Raw genomic sequence first — 22905 nt, 5'->3', positions numbered from 1 at the left:
TTCTCCACAAAAATGAACAATATCTTTCATGTGAGTCACTTAAGCCTTTTATTGGGACCCAAGTGGATTACATGGAAGAGCTACTACCCATGGATGAAGAGGGTATTATTCAATATATTCTTGAGGAAGTCATAGAACAGTGTGAGAAGAAGCTTAGATCTCCATCAATCTTGGAGTATTTGATCAAATAGCATGGCCTACCTCCTAAAGAAGCTTCTTGGAGGCCAACATCTATTTTGGAGGAGTTTCCTTATCTTTGAGATGCTGTTTCGGCTAAAGATTAGCTAAATTTGGCCCCTATTTTACTGCAGATATTCCACAAACAGCACTTTATTATGAACAGTTTTTACCCTACATTAATAACGTCAAAGTGAAAATTATATAAGCTGAAAGAAAATGAAATGAGCTTCATTTTGACATATAATACACTTGATTTGGAGTAGCCTATAGAAAGTTATTCCAGATTTAGTACGGCAAGGTCTGTCTAGCTATCTATTGTTTGCAGGAGTACCTTCATGAAGATTTGGTGGCCAAGTTTTCAATTTAAGAATTTTCAGATGATGTGCATATGTGAGGCTTGCTCTTAGGCTTTGCATCCGATCAAATTCTCTTAGATTCCACAATATTCTTTATACCCTTGTAATGCTGAAACAAAGTAGTACTCTTATCATCTCCACAATTCAAGCCATTTTTAGTGAGTCCATTATGCTATATTTGAAAGCAAAAACCTTTGGGTGAGGATGGAATCAAAAGAGGTGGAAAGACATTAGTATCTTTGGGAAAAAACAAGGAAAAAATATAAGTTATACTTGCTTGGTATAAAATATGTAAGAGGCTTATTTTTTCCATCATTGTGTAATAATCAAAAGTCTCTTTCATCTTCATCTTCTTGCTCAACTTCCATGGTTTCTCTAACCTTCTCTCTTTTCTTTTTGTCTCTCCTATTTCTCTCTATTCCACTATCTTCTCTCTCATCTCTTCTTCCTCTAGTTTCGTTCTTGACAAGTGGCATCAGAACTACAAGCTTTTGATCCATTTGTAGTCCCCTTCATATCCATTTCACATCTATTTTATCTCAAACAATCTATTCTACTACAAGAACAGCAAGTACATGCCCTAGTTAATGAATAGCAATGATTAATAGTCCATCTACAGGTAGCAAACACCATATCTAGAGCTATTCATTGGAGCTTTGGACAAGTTTGGTGGGATCAAGGTCAAGATGACAAGCCTCCACTCTTTCAAAGGCAAGTTTTAGAGGTCTTTTGGCAAAAGTAGGTCTATAGGAGTTAAGAGGAGGTTTAAAGTACGGTTACTTTTCAAGAGAGTCACTTTCTTCTTCTCTTTCTCAAGCTTCCATAGAATCTACAACAAGAGATATTCATTCTATTCATGCTCCTTCAAGAATGGACTATTGAGAGAGCTTCCAAGCCTCATAAGCTTCATATAGACCACCATTTTGATGAGGTTTCATGGAGATTTGACAATCAACACCTGTTGAGACATAAACACAGTTTGTGTTGTCCTAGACAACATTCAAATCACGAAAATTATAACAAATGGCTCCTTCCATAGCTCTTATGCCTAACTACAAGCACTAAGCATCATCTATGGCTTCCTATTGATCAAGAGAAACTCTCATTTCTTCGCTTTCAAACATCTTAATCTCATGGAAACCCTGGATAGGATAGGAACAGCCATTAAAGCTTGGTTCAAGCTTGCAACTTCTTGAAGATATTGTCAAATCTTGGCCCTGAGACTTATCCACAGCATTAGTACTTCAAGTTTGTGTGGAGATTCAAAGATTGAAGCCTATTCTTGATCAAGAAGCCATTATGAAGATTGATTTGGGGATTATAGATGAAATAATTCAATCTTTCATTTATGAGAGTTGAGACTCTGAGGAACAGCTCGTAGCCATCCATGCCACAGAGCCAGAGTTGAAAGAAACAACTTCGTAGGTCACTCCCCAATCTAGGGCCCAGCTTCCAGATTCGCTTCACTCCACACTACGCATTGGCACAACGCAAATCGCGGAGGCAGTCCTCATGGGTCAAGGGATCTTCATGGTTTGGCTCACCTCTCCCGACGCAACTCGTGAGCTAATGGATAGCTCACCCTATGCCTCCACGAAAGGGGTCATCTACATGGTTCCCTGGTATAGTGGCTTCACAGTGGAGGCATTGGCACTCCATAACAGGTTTCTTACACATCCGGTCACCTTACTTTTCCCCGGAGTGGCGGCAGAGTATCACCAATCAGTGGAGGACTTTGGATGGCTCTTTGACACAGTTCTTCCTACCTCCTTTGCGGATGCAGTGACAGCCGCAGGAGTCCCACAAGTACGGGTGGCCGTGAAAGATACAAAGAGTATACCAAAGTTCCTGGAGATTAAGGCAAGAGGATACTCCTTCAGGTAGCAGGTCATTGTGATTGGGCAACCAGGGCAGTGCCTGCACTGCCATGACTTTGGGAATCATGCAGCAGTTGCATGCGCTTCGTAGCCAAGGCGGCTCTGCCGACAGGCCCACAGGTGGACGCTGACGATTTTACACAGGTCCAAAGACGACAAAGAGGGAGACGGCAGGGGGGACCGTAGTCAGCCCCTCAGACACAGCCATGACAGCAGGAAGGAGGAGGGCGAGCGACAACTCCCAACGGAGCACCCCGCAGTCCCCCCCCTGCTCGTCCCACCCAACAAGACTAGTCCTCTACATCCACCACCTGCATCACATGCTACCTCTCTCGAGACCCCACAGCCCCCATAGCGCCCCCCCGCCCCCCCCCCCCCCAATGGATCCCCTATGGACCCTAGCCCATAGCCCCTCCTTCCATGGCCACAAGCCCCCCCCACCCGCCCCGTACCTCCGACCACCCCACCACCCCTTGATCTTCCTCCTCTCCACCATCTCCCCTGCTAATCAACCCCCCTGATCTGCACCCAGTAAAGTGTTGGGAATAAAGGCCTAGTGCCTTTAAATGTGCTCGGGTGTGAACACACCCTTAGCACTTGTACTTACACATATATATCTATCTAAAAACCTAAAGGTACAAACTCCTCATTGTACCTACAAACGTGCTCACTCTCTCTACTCTGCTCTATCTCACTCTCTTTGTCTCTCACTGCGCGTAACGGCTGTCTGTCTCGATCTCCATGCCTAACCTGTCACTAGGTATCAGAGCCATCAAGTTTTGCACGCTTCTCAAGATGTCAAGTGTGAGCTGCGTGAGGAGGCAACTGCCAAGGCGACAGTTCCAGGTCGCAAGCAGGCAGGCATAGGACAAAAAACATCATATCTAAAGCCAAACGACAGGCCGTGGATGCTGGTGACCAGGCAATAGGCTGGAGACCAAACGACAGGTCGTGGATACTAGAGACTAGGCGACAGGACAGTTGACTGGGCAACGTCGGGGCAGCAGCCGGTGCGTGGCGGGTAGTAGCTGATGGGTGCGCTGCACGGCGACCATGCGATGGGACTGGAGGCGCGCTGCATGACGGGACGGTCAAACGGGGTCAGCGGACCCCATCACATCTTTCACAAAAAAAAAAAGAGGAAAAATCTTTTCCTCTAAATCTCCTTTGAATTTGCCTCTTCTTCTCCAGGAGTTCGCGTGCACAAGCACAATGTGCAAATCTCTGCAGCTTAAGGCCCAGAAATTTGGGGCTTTTCCAGATGGAGTGCTATCTATGCAAAATCGAGGCATCTGGGTCAGAAATTGCAGACATTGTGAGTATTTGAATTGGGAATTTCGCCAAAATTATTGAAATTTTGCTCATCTGAGTGAAATTTCTCAACATTGGACCCATAAAATTTGGGGCTTTTCCCGGACTTGGGGATTGTGATGCAGGACAAGCAAATTTGTCTCAGAAATTGCAGGAATTTGTGACATTTTGCCTCCGACATTTGAGGTTTTTCATGTACATGCACAAATTGGCTGAAATTTACCCAATTTCTCGACATTGATGCACATTGGACCCCGTGCAATTTGGGGCTTTTGCAGTTTGGGCAAAATCTGTGCAGCATTTGGTTAGTTTATGTACATGCAGGTTGAATTCCACGCAATTTGGACATCAAAACTTGGTAAAATTTGGGGGTTTTGCTGAAATTTCTCTATTTTGGCAAACATTGGCTTGTTCTATGCATGAGAGAGAAAATGCAGATGTGTGATTGATGCTTTGAACACAAATTTTTGGGGCTTTTGACCGTTCGGTCAAATTTTATTTTATTTTTTGTAAGTAAAATGTGGCTGATTATATTACTCAAAAAGTTGATTACAACAGAGTGCTCATGCTCAACAGACTAGCTGGAGCTGAAGCAGAGTCACCAGTACATCATGTATACAAGCCTCTCAAGGCAGTCTAGGGGGGATGGGGCAAAGAAGCCAAAGGGGGGGGGGGGGGGGGGGACTGCCTGCCTGCATCACAAAGAACAGACCTTGGCCGCCCCAAGTACGCATGAAATGACCACGGAGCTCCTGACGAGCCCTAGACTCGCCCTGCACCTGATTCCATCGGCCACGAAGGGAATGGATGATGGAGGTCCATAGCTCTGCTAAGGTTGCAAGTGCTGAAAGTCTCTCTCCGCCGAAAGCCACCTGGCATCGTGCCTTCCAAATATGCCATCCAGTAAGACCCCCTATGATCTCCCATACCTCCGAGCGGTTTGCTGTGGGCTCCAGTACCTGGTAGATGGGTAGAGCCTCCAAACCGACCACTGTGCATGACCTTGCCTTGATCATGAATATCGTGTCCGGCATCCCGGCCTTATACAAAAGGTGATGGCCCTGGCTGACTACCTGCCAATAGAAAGCTCCCCATGAGATACACCCAAGGGTGGGCGCTATACGTTGAAGGATACGGCATGCTCCTCTCCACACGAGCTGTGCCTCCTCACAAGACCAAAGGCAGTGCTTTGGGGTTTCCACCTCTCTGCATCTGGGCAAGCCAGCTTCCCACCGCCAAGCCTCCATGTGCCACCAGCCATAAAAAATACGACACCCTCCTCGGCCTCCAGCTGTCCCATAGGCAGTGCCAGAAGGTCCGTCAGAAGGGCTCCGTGATGCTGTGCTCTGCCTAGTGCCTGCTGCATGACGGAGCCCAGTCCATATCCTCCTGCATCAGTACATGTCTGCCAATCCTGGCAGTATACTCTAGAAACCTGGGTGGCTTTTTGGCGACCGCAGAGGCTGGCCATAGCCACTCTCCTAGATCCCACTCCAGCTCATCAAGTGGTATTCCTCCTAGATCCAAAGGCGCCACTCCTTGAGCTCCTTCCAGAAAACATAGGGGTCCAGTCGCCAAGTCTTCCCTTGAAGACCCACCACCGAAATCCTCCTCCACGAAAGGGTGGCAATCCCCTCATCCTGATGCCCTCTGTCAAGGGCCAAACGTCCCCCTTCCTGAACGGCGAAGAAGGTCCCCTGGGGGGGCGCCACCCACTCTACTTGCCACCTGAAGGGGGATGCCTGCTGGAGAGAACCTAGCTGCCCATACCTCCCCAGGCTCTATCGGCTTTCATATCGGGGGGGCAAGCCACTCCGGAGGTATTGTTGCGTCTATCTCTCTTCTCCTCAACTCCACTCCTCTCGTGCAACCTGATACTCGCTGCAGCATCTCCTCGTCCGCCATCCTGTACACCTCCTGCCATGTCTTGATGGAACAAGCCGGGCCGGCCTCCCACCTAGCCCACTGGATGTGGGGACGCTCACCTATCTGTGCCCCTTCCCGATCTTTGACCTAGAGGTTCCAGATCATCGGCTGATAGTCTATTTCGTCCTACAACCTGGGGGGCTCTGGATTAGGGCCTTACAGAGGCCCTACCACACGCAGAGTAGGCTCCGAAGGAAAGGTGATCTTGGGGGGGTTGATCTGGGCTGACGTGAAGATCCATCTCAGGTACGGCTTCCACTCACCGCCAAGCCTCGATTTACAATCCTGAAGACCCTCCTGCACTAAGACCTTCTAGGTCTGTCCGCCTGGTGTGAGACCGGGGACAACTAGCTTGCCCAAGAGGGCCATACTCTGATACTCTGAGTCTATGATCCCAAGCCCTCCATCTGACCTATGTCGTATGATGGTCGCCCACGCAATCTTGGCCCTAGAATCCTTGGAACCATCAGACCCTGACCAAAGGAAATTTTGCACTGGGCGGCGAAGCTGCACTACGCACGATGAGGAGAAGCACCAACACAAGGCGATGTACCAAGCCGTCGCTAGGGGGACATGGTTAACGACTAGGGCTCGACCGGCTAGTGAGAGGCAAACCGTGCTCCAATAGGTCAGTTTCCTCCGAATAGAATCAAGGACAGGAAGAAACTACTGGGCAGGAGTGATGTCGAGTCCCACCTGGAACCCTAGGTATCGAACGGTCTGCCCTCTGCTCACCCATCTAAATCCCACGTGGACCCCCACTCCGTGCTGGAGTCCGGGTCTCTGAGGAAACCAACTGACTTTCTCCAGTTGATTTTTGCTTCCGTTGCAACGCAGAACACATCAAGAGCCAGCCTCATTCTCTCTATCATCACCTCATCGTCCTCTATGTAGAGGCCTGTGTCGTCTGCATACTCTGAGTCTAATAACTCAGTCTCCTCTCTCACAGGAAGTCAGAGGCCGCGTAATCCGCTCAAACGTGACCTGAGGAAGCGAGACATCGCCTCTACGAAGAGTAGGAATAGGTATGGGGCCAGGGGACAGCCCTATCGGACCAATCTCTCCAGCTGAAACTCCTCCCCTCGCCTTCCGCCTATGAGAACCTTGCTAGTGGCCGATCTGTACAAGCCGGAGACCCTGTGAATCCAAGAATGGGGGAATCCCAACTTCACCATGGTGCCCTCTAGGAAATCCCAGTCCATCCTGTCATAAGCTATCTCGAAATCCAAGAGTAATACTGCCAGTCTCTACCCACTGTACTGAGCCCACTCTGTCGCCTCAAAGAATGTAAATACATTGTCTAGGATGCTCCTATCCTGAACAAAGCCTGTCTGTGTGTCATGAATGATATCTGGAAGCACGGGGCGTAATCGCCTACCAATCATCTTTGCCAGTGCCTTATAGGCCACTGACAATAAGGTAATCGATCTCCACTGGGAGAGCTCCAACCGGTCTCCTCCTTTGGGGAGAAGATTGATAAGGCCTGCCGAGAGACTTCTTGGGATCTGTCCTGAGGGGAAGATCTCCTAGAAAGCCCTCAGTAGGGGGTCCTTCACCACTTCCAAGTAGGTAGTGAAGAAAGGCTTAGAGAGGCCATCCTCCCCCGTGCATTTCTGCCCATCCTGTGTATGGAAAGCCTCCTCTAGTTCATTCTCTGTGAAGGGGGCTAGGAGGGAGTGTTCTATCTCCTCTGTGATGAGGGACGGGATGTGATCCCATACCTGCTGTCTGCATCTTTATTCTCTAGCTGCAGCTGTCTACTGCTCGAAAAGGCGCATGTAATAGTCGGTGGCAATCTCCATCACCTCATCAGGGCTAGAACGGGTCCTCCCATACTGATCTCGAAGGCTGCGTATCTACTCTCCCACGGTGCCGGGCTGGTGCACCTAGAAGAACTCCCTGCACATCGTCTCCCTCTTCCGCGCCCAAAAGGCTGTTGAGGTGCGGAAAGAGAACTCCGAGCGCTTGTCCTCTAGGCCAACAATGGCTACACGCGCACACACCTTCTGTGCGTGGAGGGTGGGGTCCCCTGGTGCGTCTTGCAATAATCTCTGTGTGGCTGCAAGGTCTCGCCGGAGTGCTCTCTCCTCCTCCCAACACTGCTGCTTGGCCTGTATGGCTGCCTCTTTGCAGACTCTGCTTGACTTGGCTAGGACCTCTGCAACCTCCTCTACTATCTGGTCCCTCTTGTCCCACTCTCTGGACCAAATGTGCTCTATCTATCTCGACACCTCCTCCCTCCTATAGATCGAGTCAGGGATCCTACAAGATCATGTATCTAGGGCGGATGCTGGGGGGTCAAGTGTCAGGAGAACCAGGCAGTGATCGATAACATGGTGCATGCCAACTGCTCAATCGCGCCTCCATGAGACCTCCCCACTCTCCCACATAAAACCTGTCCAACCGCTCCAGTAGGGCTCCACCTAGCCGCCTGTATCCCCAGGAGAAGTCCAACGACCTCTCCCTCCTGTGGAAGGCAGGGTCTTTCCAGGCATCACGTTCTCCGACTGCAAGCAAAAAGACCTCCCATGCCTCCTGCTCCTCCCCACCCATGCCCTGGTAGTTTCTTCCTCTGCCCTGCTGGTCCTCCAAAGCCTCCAGGTTGTTGAAGTCTCCTCCAACAATCCAGGGGTCCACCTCTGGGAGTCCAGCTGCAATCTCCACCCAAAACCTGTTGCATGCCCTAACCTCCGTAGGGGCATAGACATTGAGGACTCCAATACACAAGTCCCCAATATCCAGTTTGATCCATAGAACCCTTCCTGCCACTATCATCCCGTGGTCTCGTACACAAGTGGTGAGATTTGGGCCAATAGAGGTACATACGCCTCCACTCTTGCCATGGGAACCTATGGCGTGCTCCCAGTAAGTGTGCCGAGCTGCCCGGAAGTACCTTCCCAACACGTGGGCGAGGGTGAGCTTGTGCTTCTGTAGAAGCAATATGTCAATCCGTCCGGCAAGGGTAGGCTGCAACTCCTGCCGAACAATCAGTTTTCTAGAGCCACGTGCCCCACTGTAGTGGAGACTGTTCACATTCCAGGATGCAAGATGTAAGCTCATGGGGGAACCTGTGACGGACCGAACAGGCATCTGTTCGGTGTGGATGCTGCAAATGAGGAGGAGAGACTGTGATGTATACAAGTGCGCTTTGCCGCCGGTCTGGATGGTGAACTCCAGTCCCCCATGGTGGCCCTCGGCTAGACCATAGGGGTGATAGATGCTATAAGTGGTACTATCAATGCATCTATCAGCCATGCTGAAAATCGCAACTCTGTACATTGGTAGAAGCGGGCCGCCAGCACTCCATCACGTCTCCCGGCGCTCTCCACTATGGGGGCGCTCAAAAGATAATGCTCAAGTGTGGGACGTCAGCGCCAGCCCACCAGTTAAATTCCATCATGCAACCTGGCCATTGTTGTGCAAACAGTGCTAATTCTTCATCTCCCATCCACTGGGAGATGTGATCCGCCACCTGACTCTTCAATTCCTCCTCAATCTGTGTAGTCGTCCACTCCTCTGAGTAAGATGACTGAAGAAAAAAGGCGGCGTTTGATCCATCCGGTAGTGCTAGTAGGTGGACCTTGCCCCTCCTTGACTTACGAACCACGAAGATCCCCACCTCTAGAGGTAGTGGGAACTCTCCGCGCCCCGCAACTCGTAGGTAGGACCATGGGCCACTGCGGGAGAACTCTTGTGGCAACAGCTGTGCCTATCTCGGGAAAGTGTGACGGGTGACAAGGGCGGATGAGCTGGTGGCTATGTGGGAGGGGAAAGACTGCTGATGTGCAGAGAAGGTAGGTGTGTGTGGCTCATCACCTCCTGTGGGAGGAGAGGAGGTGGGTCTAGGGGGGCTCACCTGACCTGGGTGCAGATCAAGGGGGGTGCTCGGTAGGGGGGGTGATGGAGGGGAAGAGGATCCAGAGATGGTGGGATAGCTGGAGATGCATGGTGGATGTTGGGGAAGGGGGTGGCCCTGGCAAGGGGGGGCTGTGGGCCAAGGTCAGTGGCGGAGGGGGGGGTGTGAGGGGTGTGAGGGGTCTGTGGCGAGGAAGTCTGTGGCGCAGGTGGAGAACGTGGGGGGCTGCGGTCCGGTCGGGTGAGGTGGACGGGGGGGGGGGGGGGGGGGGGGGATGATGGAGGGCCTGTGGAGCGCTTTGCCGAGAGGGGATCGCTCGCCCGCCAACACCCTGCTGACGAGGCTGGGTCTGAGGAGTTGGCTACGCCCCCCCTTGCCGTCTCCCTCTCTATCGTCTCTGGACCCATGTGAAACCATCAGCGTCCACCTGCGGACCTGTGGGCGAGCCGCCTTGGCTCCGAAATGCGTACAAACTGCTGCCTGATGCCCAAAGTTGTGGCAGCGCAGGCACTACCTTGGTTGCCCAGTCACAATGACTTGCTGCCTAAAAGAGTGCCCGCCTGCCTTAATCTCTAGGAACTATGGGATATTCTTGATCTCTTTCACTGCTACCACCCGTACCTTTGGGACTCCTGCTGCTGTCACTGCATCCACGAAGGACGCAAGAAGGACAGTGCCGAAGAGCCGTCCAAAGTCTTCCACCAACTGGCGATACTCAATCCCCAGGCCGAGGAAAAGAAGGGTGACCGGGTGCCGAAGAAACCTGTTGTGGAGTGCAAACGCTTGCACAGTAAAGCCACTGTACCAAGGGACAATGTATATGATCCCCTTCGTGGACGCATATGATGAACTGGCAAGTAGCTCGCAAGCTGCGTCTGCCGAGCTGAGGCGGACCATGAAGATCCCTTGGCCCAATAAGACTGCCTCCATGATCTGCGCTCTGCCGATGCGCAGCGTAGACTGAAGCCAGTCCCAAAGCTGGGCCCTGGATGGGGAATGTCCTACTACTTGACCATAAATCGTTGTTTCCATTAGCTCCAACTCTTTAGCTCGAACGGCTAAGAGCTACTCCTCAGAGAGGACTATGCGCAAGGTGTTTGACTGGGGGGCACTCGATGAGTGCGCCGGCGTCTGACCATAGGTTTCCATTGCGCGCCCGTTCTGGGAGAACCTGCCTATCACGCTACTGTGCTACTGGATGGGGAGTTGCTGCAGGGGGAGGGAGCAACTGGACAGGAGAGGAGGGGTGTCGATGGCGAAGGGGGGATTTCTATTTTCGATGGTGGTGGTGTGGCAACCTAACAAAAGGCCAGGCCTCCCGGCAAGACAGCACGCGGGGGGTTGGAGGGGAGGAAAAAGATTGGGGGGGGGGTGTGGCGACCAGGGGGGAAGAAAACGGAAGGAGGGGATGTGGGATAGGCGGGACATGTGCAAGGGGGGGCAGGTGGGCGTAGGCGGAGGGGACAGGGCGGGTGCAGGCGGCGCGAGGGCAGGCGGTGCACAGGGAGCTGGCGATAGGGGCCCTGGCAAAGGCGAAAGGGATGGGGCGCAGGTGATGACGAGGAGAGTGGTGTTGTTCCTGTCGATGGCGAGGGGGGGTGTCGCTAGCGATGGCGCTGTACCGGCGGGGCACGACGAATAGGCAGGGCGGGGCGGGGCGATCAAATGGGCGAGACACGATGATCAAACGGGGTGACGCGACGGGCAGGAGAGCCGTTTTTTTTTCTATTTCACAAAAAGTTCGTGTCAAAATTTATGCACGTGGGTATATGTACAACAGAAATTGCAGCTAAAATTTGGGATTTCTCATGTAATGTGATGCATATGCCCTTGGAACAGCTGTAATCAGTTGGATAATGCTGTAGCACATGGTTTGGTGATTCTGAAAATTTATTTACAGATCTGAAATCTGTGCTTCTACGCTGTCATTTATTGCTGGTTGGTACTTGTTTGTACCTTGGACACTTGGGTGACAATTGTGGGTCTGCATTTGTTGTTTTTTTGTCACATTTGGGCTGGAAATCATGGCTAGCAGCAATGACAACAGTAATCTGAGCACATAAAGAAGCTTCAAAGCCCACATACCTTTTCGGTTTGGCAAAAGCAGTCCTAAAAAATCATGTTGCAAAAGAAGCAGGCAAAGCCAATCAAAACCAAAGGGGCAAAGCCTGCAAACATGGAATAGGACGATTGGGATGAGTTAAATGAGCTACATAGCGTATGAATTGGACCATACATGATAAGGTCCATACTATGCTGTCTCATGCTGCATTACCCCATGGTTTTTGGGCAGAGGCTGTTATGACAGCCGTGCACTTAATTTATCGGTCACCAAATAGGCCTTTGGTGGGGGGAGTTCCCCAAGAAGCGTGGTCAAGCAAGCCACCTTCATATGCTCACCTGAAAGTGTTTGGCCACGAGGCTTTTGTGCACATTCATAAAGAAAAATGCAGCAAATTTGAGCCAAAGTCCTGTAAACGCATTTTCCTAGGATATGGTGACGAGGGTGAAATGGGGTATAGATTATGGGATCCCGAGAAAAGGAAAGTAGTACGCAGCAATGACATTATCTTCCGGGAAGATCCCATGCACAAACAGCCCAAAAATACTGAGGAGGTCCATAGGATTGTATTCCGGGAAGAAATACCTTTTGGAGAGCAAAATGTGCCCGCTGTACAGCAGCAAATACCTGCTGTAAATAAACCTGTAAATGCAAGCAATGATGCTATAAATGATCAGCCAGCTATTGCCCATGATAATGAGCCACTATATGTGCAAGAACAAGCCAAGACAGCAAGCTGTTAATGCTGATTTGCAGGCTGAAATGCCAGCACAGCATGCTGAAAATGGAAACTTGCAGGAACAGCCAACAAACAATGACCATTGGGTTAGGAGATCGTCTAGGGCTATTAGACAACCTGACAGATTTGTTCCTGGTGCAAACAATGTGGCTGATTATGTCATGTTGACAGACTGTGGTGAACCGTCTTGCTTCAAGGAAGCAATGAACAGATAGGACAGTAAAAAATGGTATAAAGCTATGTTGTCAGAAATGGAATCTCTTGAGAAAAATGGCACTTGGGACTTGGTGCAGCTACCTAAGGGGCAAAAAACACTTCCATGCAAATGGGTTTACAAGATGAAGGTCACTTCTAGTTCCTCACCAAAGTACAAAGCAAGATTGATTGTAAAGGGGAACAAGCAGGAACATGGAATTGACTTTAATGAGATCTTCTCTCCTGTAGTTAAAATGACTACATTGAGAACCATTTTGGGCTTGGTTGCAGCTGAAGATATGGAGCTCATATAGATGGATGTAAAGACTGCATTCTTACATGGTGATCTGCATGAGGACATATATATACAGCAGTTTGAAGGGTTTGTTGAACAAGGAAAAGAAAAAATGGTATGTAAACTCAAAAAAAGTTTGTATGGACTAAAACAACCACCAAGAGAATGGTATCATAAGTTTGATACATTCATGTAGTCCCAAGGCTTTCATAGAAGTCAAGTGGATCACTGCTTGTACACCAAGAAGGCACCAGATAGCAGCCTGATTATCTTGGTTTTGTATGTTGATGACATACTGATTGCTGGCAGGGATACTCATGCCTTGGATTCATTGAAGCAAAGTCTTGATGGCAGCTTTGACATGAAGGATCTTGGTGATGCAAATCACATTCTTGGCATGCGAATACTCAAAGATAGATCGAAAGGCTTACTCTATCTATCTCAACAAGAGTATATCTCCAAATGTTTACAGCGTTTCAATATGGAGGGAGTAAACAATTGGGGTTCCATTGCCTCCATATGTGAAACTCAGTGCAGAGGACAGCCCTACATCTGATGATGAGAAGGCTGAAATGGCCAAGATACTATATGCTTCAGATGTTGGCAGTTTTATGTATGCTATGGTTGCTACACGTCCTGACATTGCCTTTGCAGTGGGAGTGGTTAGCAGATACATGACAACCCCTAGCAAGAAGCATTGGGATGTAGTGAAAGGTATTATGAGATACCTCAAAGGCACAAAGGAGTTGTGCATTTGCTTTGGAAAGCAAAAGGCATTTGTTGTTGGCTTTACGGGCACACTATGCTGGTCATGCGGACTGCAGGATACCCACTTCTGGGTATGTGTTTACTTTCACAGGAGGAGCAGTCTCTTGGATCTCCAGGCTACAAAAGTGTGTTGCATTGTCTACTACACAGCCAGAATATGTGGCTGCCACTGAGGCATGCAAGGAGGCTTTATGGATTTCACGTCTGGTGGGAGAGCTTGGCATCTCAGAGTTACCTGTTCTCCATTATGATAGTCAAAGTGCTATCATGCTAGCATGGAATCCTATCTTTCATGCAAAGACAAAGCACATACAGGTGAAGTACCACTTCATTAGAGATGTACTTGACAGCAAGAGCATTGAGCTTGTCAAAGTGCATACAAATGGTAATCCTGCAGACCTTCTCACAAAGGGTCTTTCAGCAGAGAGGTTTGCTTATTGCCGACAGATGATGGGAGTTGGATAGATATATGTATTTCACCTTTGTACATACCTAGACTTAGCTGATTCTTTTCTCCTCTTCAAGCACATTGCCTTTAGATGGGAGGTTGTTGGGAATAAAGGCCTCATGCCTTTAAACATGCTCGGGTGTGAACACATCCTTAGCACTTACACGTATATATCTATCTAAAAACCTAAATGTACAAACTCGTCATTGTATCTACAAACGTGCTCACTCTCTCTACTCTGCTCTATCTCACTCTCTTTGTCTCTCACTGCGCGTAAAGACTGTCTGTCTCGATCTCCGTGCCTAACCTATCACTACATAAAGGTGATCCCCTCCCCCCTCCCACAGGATGTGATGAGCCACATACACCTACATCCTCCACTCACCAACAGCCTAGCCCCCCCCCCCCCCCACACACAGCCACCAGCTCATTTGTCCCTGCCGCCCGCCACACTTTCTCGAGATTGGCGCATCTGTTACCACAGGAATTCTTTCACAATGGTCTGTGGTCCTACCTGAGAGTTGCAGAGCGTGGAGTATTTCCACAATCTCTGGAGGTGGGGATCTTTGTGGTATGCAAGTCAAGAGCCACAAGGTCCATCTACTAGAACCATCGAATGGACCAAACTATGCCTTCTTCCTTCAAACCTCTCACTCAAGGGACTGGACGATGACACAGATAGAGAAGAAGGTAAAGAGTCAGGTGGCAGACCACATTTCCCAGTGGATGGGATGAGGACTAGAACTATTTTCACAGTAGTGGCCAAGTTGCATGATGAATATTAACTGGTGGGCTGGTGCCAAGGTCCCACATTTGAGCATTATCTTTCGAGCCCCTCCATAGTGAAGAGCATCGATGGATGTGATCGAGTGGCCCCTGGCACAAGCTGCCCATTTCTACCAGTGTACAGAGTCACGACTCTCAGCCTGGCTGATAGATGCCCTGATGGTACCACCTGGAGCATCTATCACCCCCATGGTCCACCCGAGGGCCACCATGGGGAAATGGAGTTCGCCGTCCAGGCCTGCGGCAAAGTGTATTCGCATGCCCCATAGCTCTTCTTCTTCATCAGCAACTTCCACACCGAATAGATACCTGTTTGGTCAGTCATAGGTTTCCCTATGAGTTTACATCTTGCGTCGTGGAATGTGAATAGTCTCCACTACAGTGGGGCATGTGGTTCCAAGAAGTTGATTGTTCACCACGAGTTGAAGCCTTCCCTTGCCGAATGGATTGACATCCTACTTCTGTAGGAGCACAAGCTCACCCCCGTCCAAGCCCATCAGGTAGGAAAACCACTCCCAGGTAATTCACACACTTACTGGGAGTACACCATCGGAGCCCACAGCAGCAGTGGAGGCATATGAACCTCTATTGGCTTGTGCCTCACTACTTGTGTACGTGATTACGGGGCGATTGTGGTAGGGAGAGGGTTCTATGGATTAGATTAGATATTGGGGACTCATACCTTGGAGTCCTCAATGTCTATGCTCCTACGGAGGTTAGGGCACGCAGCAAGTACTGGGTAGAGATCACAGCAGGACTCCCAGAGGTGGACTCCTAGATTGTTGGAGGAGACTTCAACAACCTGGAGGCCCTAGAGGACGAGCAAGGCACAGGAAGAAACTATTAGGGTATGGCAGGGGAGGAGCAGGAGGCATGGGAGATATTCCTCCTCGCAGTAGGAGCAGACAATGTGAAACCGGTCTATGACTCACATAAAGCGGTAGTTCCTTCAGTTAACACCTGGTCTTTTCATACACACACAAAAACAAAGACCTCACTCCCTCGCTCAATACCAGATTGGCCTCCAAGACTGGCGCCCCTCTTGGTATTTATTTATCAATTAAAATATGGAAAGCTACAAAAATGAAATGGTCCAAAATACATAACTTGAGAGGTTTTCATCTTTTATGAGTTAATCCCAATTGCATGAGGACAGTTTAGCATGACCAGAACAACATCCCTTTTAGAAAAGCATTTTCTGTAACCATAACTTGATGATTTATGTGCAGAATTACAATCTGCAAATCTCTGAATTCACTATTCTTACTGTCCAGCATGTCCAGCATTTTCTGTGACCCAAACTCAATGATTCATGTGCAGAATTGCAGTTTCCAGATCTCTGAAACTGGACTTCGCAGGTACTATGCTGCGATCAGAGGACTTCTCCTACACTTTCTCTTTCCCCTTATCCTTGCGCTTCTCATTGCACAACTCATGACACTGTGGTCTGATATGGCCCTTTTTCCCACAATGATGACAAGTGACATTAGCGTTGCGCCCACGCGACTTTCCACGAGATTTAGACCGACCCTTCTGAGAATCACAGCCACAGCCATTCCCACGTTCATTCCTGTCATTCCTGCCTCTAACTGTCAAAGCATGTGAAACACGAGAGGCATCCAAGTTTTTGCGATTAACCTCTTCCTGCAGAAGAGCACTCTCAACATCATTCAATTTCAGAGTAGCACTAGAGGCACATAGGTGGCTAAAATTCTCCATGATCGGTGCAAAATTTGACCTCAGCACAAACCAAAAAATTAATCCTCGTGCAAAAACAAAGTTAATGACGCGAACAGATTCTGGGGTCCAAAAATAGTAACTCTCTAAATTTTAGGGATGATGACCCCTGTATTCCTCGAGTTGTTTTGAGCAACTTTTATCATTGAAACCACATCAAAAAGTGTAATGTGGCTCAATTACAGTGACTTTTATTCCGTGAGCATTCTTACATGTGCATCTCCTGTCTTGGCCAGGTTCATTGTCTTGCACCATCTCCAGTGGCTAAGCACACACTCCCAAACCACTAGCATTCTATTCTTCAGTGCCCATTCAATAAGAAACCAGTCCTAAGGCTCAGACAAACGATTAGTCCAATTTGTCCCAATAGCTGCCTCTTCTGGCCATGCAAAGATCCTGGTTTAATCCAAGAGAACTCTGTGGGTAAAAAGCAACAGCAACTAAAGAAAAGAAAAATGAATTATTTATATAAGTAAATAAGGAAAGCAATTGCAAAAAGTATCACCACTTGGTGACACGATGTCTGGAGGGACTCAGCTTTCCACAGGAGGGAGAGGTCGTTGGACTTCTCTTGGGGATACAGGCTGCTGGGCTGAGTTTTGTTGGAGCGTCTGGACAGGTTCTATGCGGGAGAGTGGGGGTGCTCTCGTAGAGGGCTAGGTAGGGCAGTTGGCCGGCACCACTTTGTCTGATCACTACCCGGTTCTCCTGACACTGGATGCCCCAATTTCAGCCCTAGACACACGATCCTGTCGGATCCCTAACTCGATCTATAGGATGGAGGAGGTGAGGAGGCAAATTCAATAACTCTGGACTAGGGACTGGGACAGGAGGGACCGGATCGCAGAGGAGGTTGCAGAGGTCCTAGCCAAGTGGAGCAGGATCTACCAAGAGGCAGCCCTACAACCCAGGCAGTAGAGCTGCGAGGAGGAGAGAGCACTCCGACGAGACCTAGCAGCCACGCAAAGACTACTCCACAAGGCACCAGGGGACCCCACTCTCCACGCACAGGAGGTGTGCACATGGGCAGACCTCACCGACAGCCGCTCGAAGTTCTCAACAACTTTCTGGCGTGGAAGGAGGATATGATGTGCAGGGAGTTTATCCAGGTGCATTAGCCTTGCACTTCAGGAGATCAGATTCACTGCCTCCAAGATCCATATGGGAGGATTTGCTCTAGCCCAGATGAGGTGATGGAGATTGCCACTGACTACTACAAACACCTTGTCCAGCAGGAGGCAATCTCAGCCAAAAGACAGGGCTGTAGACAGCAGGTCTGGGACCACATTCCATCCCTCGTCACAGACGAGATGGAACACTCCCTCCTAGACCCCTTCACAGAGAAGGAATTAGAGAAGGCTTCCCATGCACAGGATGGGCAGAAACGCCCAAGAGATCTTTCTAAGGCCTTCATCACTACCTACTCGGAGGTGGTGAAGAACCCCCTACAACTAGACTTTTAGGAGATTTTCAGCTCAAGACGGATGCCAAGGAGTTTATCGGCAGGTCTTATCAATCTCCTACCCAAAGAGGGAGACCGGTTGGAGGTATCCTAGTTGTAACGTGCCCGCCTATCGACTGTCCAAGCATGTTTTTAACGGTCCATCGAGAGATGAATCTAAGCGACGCCTGGCAGTCGCATGGAATGTTCAAGGGTTTGTCAACGAGGCTTTCCCGAGTCCGTCTCACAATGGAACGTTCGCGGCCGAACCCACTAGTATTAACCTGAAATCTGGGTTCCTACTGGCCAAGGTCTCCTTACAGCATTCTAGCGTCAGGTTTTGCATATCCTATCTTACGCAGAGATACCCAAGCCGATGTACATCCATACCGCACTTGGTTCAAAGAGAATGGGAAACAAGAGGGATGCGCCGCTCAACCTCTCTGCCCGTAGGGCATAGTACCATCCTAGTCTCTAAAACGGCATGAATCGGGTCCTAACCTAACCATACCTAAAGGTCAAACGATGATAAAACCTTACGAGAAGTCTCCCAGTTCTTTAAGACCACCCTGCTGTAGGACAGACCTGTCGCAGGTTCCGCCCACCCACTTCCCTCAGTAGGCGTTCTTTAGTTGTCAAATTAGGTCCTATCACATTTATGGGTGACATTTAAAATCAGCTTCATTAATTAAGCCTTTTAGGGAACACGGTTCGTTCGCGTAATTTACGGCACAAACACGAATAGAGAGCAAGCAATCCTTTGACAAACAAGTTCAAACAAATTCCTTAACTTATCTTTACGTTAATCTTTGTCTCCTGCCCATGCGGGAGAAATTATGTATCCCTTCTCTCCAACAGAAGTACCGGTCCAAATCACATGGCACCATAATTTCCATCCATTATCTAGAATAGGATCTTCCAACGCCCTAGACGTTGGGCTCACGGCAGTCTACAACTCCGTTTCAGACTAGATAAGGGGTGTCCAGAGCTCCACTGACACCAAGCGACCTAGGAGTGAGACACAACTTCTGTGGTTGGCCTTTTCACCACTCGACATTCGGCCCGTGAATTGAGCAGTGCCTTCTCGGGTTAAAACGCGGCGTGACCTTGAAGATGATCCACCCACGCAAAATATCTTTCCTTAATTAATCCAATTAAGAATCAAACACAATCAAGGCCGTCAGCCCTAATATTCATTTTCCAAGGAAACATTCATTTATCTCCATGGCGACTGGCCATCACAGACCCCTGCTATACATTTGCCATCAAATACAAGCACTTAAAATAATCATCCAAGTCACATTAAAGAATCAGTTTAATGCAAAAGTATTTAGGACGTTATTTGATCAATCAATAAAAACAATGGTATCCTTTTCCAAACATTGCAGGAATAGTTGGATAACCTTTCCATCGCGTATTTGCTCTCCCCCTTGGGATCAGGAGTGGTTCTATGTAAAATTTACCTACCACACCCTTCTTTTGGCTAAGGCATATGTTAAGGTTTCAAGCACTATACAAGACATAAGTTCTATTATTCACTTACATTAATCGATAACCCAAACTTCTTTCCAACAAGTACAAAAGCATCGATCTTTCCTTCGACTTAGGGTTTTCTAATCCTTACTTAGGGTTTCCTAATCCTTGAGCTCTTCATTTACCCTAGAGGAGTTGCTGCATCTAGCCCAACCCTGAATATGGTTGATAAACATAGTAGCTATTGGACAGATTTCAAGGCATCTTAATTTTAATCCTTATGATCGTTATTTGTGTTGACTACATACAACATCAAGATCCCAATGAACTAACAGTTCGAGATATTAGTGAGAGCTTGGGCAAAGATCTTAGAATTTTTTGGGATTGGATTTCCTTTAGGCAAGACTACCTACTATGCAATCCATCAAGCGTGCAAGCTACAGCATACCTTCAATGGGGTGAAAAACATTACTACTAATTTGCAAGAAGCGAAAATCAACAATACCTTGGAACTTTATATGTTTTTAATGCTATGCATAAATTTTATCACATAACATCTAGTCGCGGTTTTACTTCTCTTGATATGAGTACTTTGCAAATTGCATATATCGAATATTTGGGATGAACTTTATCCATTTAGTTAACCTATTCACATGCGGCAAAGTACGGTCTAATGCATCTCGTGCGGAAATCAAAGCAAGCAACCGTCAATTTGGAAACGCATTACTTACAACCGGTACCGCAGTTGGATTGGCAGTAATGTCCTCCCCCAAGGCTTCATTGTGGATTATGGGATTTTCTCCCGCACTCAATATCCTTCGCTTTGGGGCCATTCCCAATCTTCCTCGTTCCTCGGCGCAACCTTGGTAAGGGGTTTTTTAGCAGTTTCTTACCCGAGAAGAGGGCCAATTGGGGAAAAGTTCAGCTTGCGGGATGGAGGACAATCTCGCGAGAGGAACGGGGAATAGATTCGCGGGCAAAGGGGGAAAGAGATGCCTGTGGTCACTGTCTTAGGAGGGGAAGAGAAGAAGAGCCTTTCAAAAGGCTCTCTCCCTCTCACTCTTTTTCTCTCTCTCTCTCTCTCTCTCTCTCTTTTGGGCAGCAAGGGGGAGACTCTCTCTCTCTCACCCTCTCCCTCTCTCTCTCTCTCGCCCACGAGCATGCTGACTACGAGTGTCACGGGTGTCTGCTGCTATGAGCTCTCTATAGAGCTCTGCAAAGATCTGCTCCTCATCGACCTCTTGATGTACACTCGCTAGAGTATCGCCCGTCAACTTGAATGCATCAACATTCACCTACACAATGCACATAAGATAATAGATTATAAATACTAAATTGTTGAGTATAATACTATAAAGTAGCAAGTTGAAACCAACAAATTTAAAAATTAAACTTGACTTATCATTTTATGGTTAGGTGTTTACCTGCTTTGGACTACCCATACTCATCAAGGCCTTCATCATGTGCAAGTTAGTGCGGCAATAGACTAGCCGCTCTAACTGTCATATGCTAAGATGATTGCGAATCTTCGTGTGAATGAGAGAATAGGCACTCTAGTTTCTCTCATATGCACCCGAAGAGCAATCCTGCGCAAGGACTCTCATGGCTAAGGGCTAAAGAGTCTCCAACGCGTATCCAAAATTTTGCCACCAAAATAGAGGCTTTACAAGTGACTCCCTTCTCCAACAAGTGGGAGAAGAAAATGCCACATGTCCTCTCTGATCTGCATAGAATCCAAGCTCCTCTAGGACTGTGTTGTGGTCATCTATGGGGACCACAAGAGTCAAATATGCAAGCTGATCTGACCGGAGCTCTCTGTCATCCATGATCGCCAACAACTTGTAGGCTGGATGCACCAATGCTGCAAAACCATGGATGGGCCTATGCATCCATGCCCATCTCCTCTCTACTATCTCTATGATGTATGCACACTGAGAATCTGTGATCATTGTGCAAGCCAGTACCTCCACCAATGCCGCTCTGAAGAAGTGAACGAGAAGGCCCATGGTGGACCCTCGCAATTAGTCATGCGCAACACCCTATAAAAGGGAGTCATAGCAATCACAATGGCACGGACTTTCTGCCAAAACTGCTCATCAAAGCACAGCTGCTGCATGGCTTTCGCCTCCTCTATCTCATGCTCATCCCACTCATTCCATAGAGTGGACACCACTGTTTGGCGTAGGGCGGACCGCACCTCATAAAGCCGCTCCAACAATAACCACATATAAGCAAACCGAGTTGAAAAAGGCTTCTTCAACTCAAGTTTGCTATACTCACGATACATCGCAAGCACCTTCACCTTCACCGTGAAGAAGGTGACAACAGATGTAGCCTTGTGTACCACCCTCTTCACCCATTTTAGCTTCCCGATGTCCTCCATGAGCAAGTCCAAACAATGACTTGCACATGGAGTCCACACAATCGAAGGAAACTCAGCCTCAAGCAAACGACCCATGCGCTGACAATTGGATGCATTGTCAGTCACAACTTGCACCACATTCAACGGGCCCACCTACAAGCACATCATACATGGCACAAATTATAAAAGCTTCGGGGAGAGATGAATCATGACTTGAAAATTCTAATTATGATTCATGAATAATGAAAGTAACTTTAAAAAGACAATGTGTACCTCAATGATAGCTTGCCAAATGTGGCAGTAGATGAATGGGCTGGTCGTTTTTCTTCCTAGACACCCCGCAAAAAATATGTGCCAAGTGGACATGAAACGAGTATGTTGATGATACCCCATTTCTTACGGTCACTCCATCCAACGGTGAGAATGGAGCAACTGTATTTTGTCCATGCCGCCCGAATAGGATCAAGGGATTTATCAATCCTCTCCTCTTCATCAATCTTCTTCGTCCTTATATCATTGTATGAGACGCCGCTCCATCCTTCACATGGGCCCACATTGGCGATGGTTCTCACCATCTTCTTCCATTGCTCATGCTTTAGGATGTTGAATGCAAGATTGCACTCAATCACCGTGCGTGCAATCTCAGCATCGGCTTGTCGTTCCCTTTCTCTAAGAAAGGCAACCGATCCATGTGTATGACCGGGAGCTTGAGAGAGAGAGGATTGCCTCTCCGGTACCACATGAGCCTCTAACCTTTGCCTTTTGCTAATGCCAGAGCTCAAAGTGGATGTGGAGTCAGCACCACCAATGGTGGAGGCCTCACCCGCATCGGTCAAAGATAGGCCTACATTTGAGGCTTCCTCATGAGTAGGCATAGGTGTAGATGCCGCCGCCGCCGATCCACCACCTCCTCCTCTAGTGGATCCCCCTCTCATCTTGGCGAGAATCTCGTCCGCAATGTGTTGAAGGATCGACTTGCACGGAGCGACTTGCACGGAGCGACTTGCCTCCCCGTCTTGGAAAGATGTTGGAGAAGCCGGGTCGCACCACTTGTGTAGCTCTTCCTGCAATACTTGCATATCCAATTGTGGGA

The 22905-nt window shown here is 48.6% G+C and overlaps 1 protein-coding gene and 1 pseudogene across 11 annotated transcripts in view; both read right to left on the bottom strand.

The window, feature by feature from the left end:
• LOC148015397 (uncharacterized) overlaps window positions 1–22905 on the bottom strand; it is a 157689-nt gene that overhangs the window by 6481 nt on the left and 128303 nt on the right. Inside the window, exon 10 of one of the 11 annotated variants that reach the window (XM_087665505.1) lies at window positions 550–645. The exons of the other annotated variants lie outside the window; for them this stretch is intronic. Coding sequence (XP_087521631.1) covers window positions 601–645 — 45 coding nt within the window. The 3' untranslated portion in view covers window positions 550–600. Of the gene's footprint in view, window positions 1–549; window positions 646–22905 lie in introns of those variants that run through there. 11 annotated transcript variants of the gene reach the window in all.
• LOC148015399 (uncharacterized) lies at window positions 20575–22782 on the bottom strand (annotated as a pseudogene).

Source organism: Lygodium microphyllum, chromosome 24 (assembly GCF_053477565.2).
Source record: "Lygodium microphyllum isolate KBCC chromosome 24, Lygodium_microphyllum_v1.1.10, whole genome shotgun sequence".
In the NCBI taxonomy this organism is placed as follows: Eukaryota; Viridiplantae; Streptophyta; class Polypodiopsida; order Schizaeales; family Lygodiaceae; genus Lygodium; species Lygodium microphyllum.
This window is presented reverse-complemented; position numbering and strand designations above follow the sequence as displayed.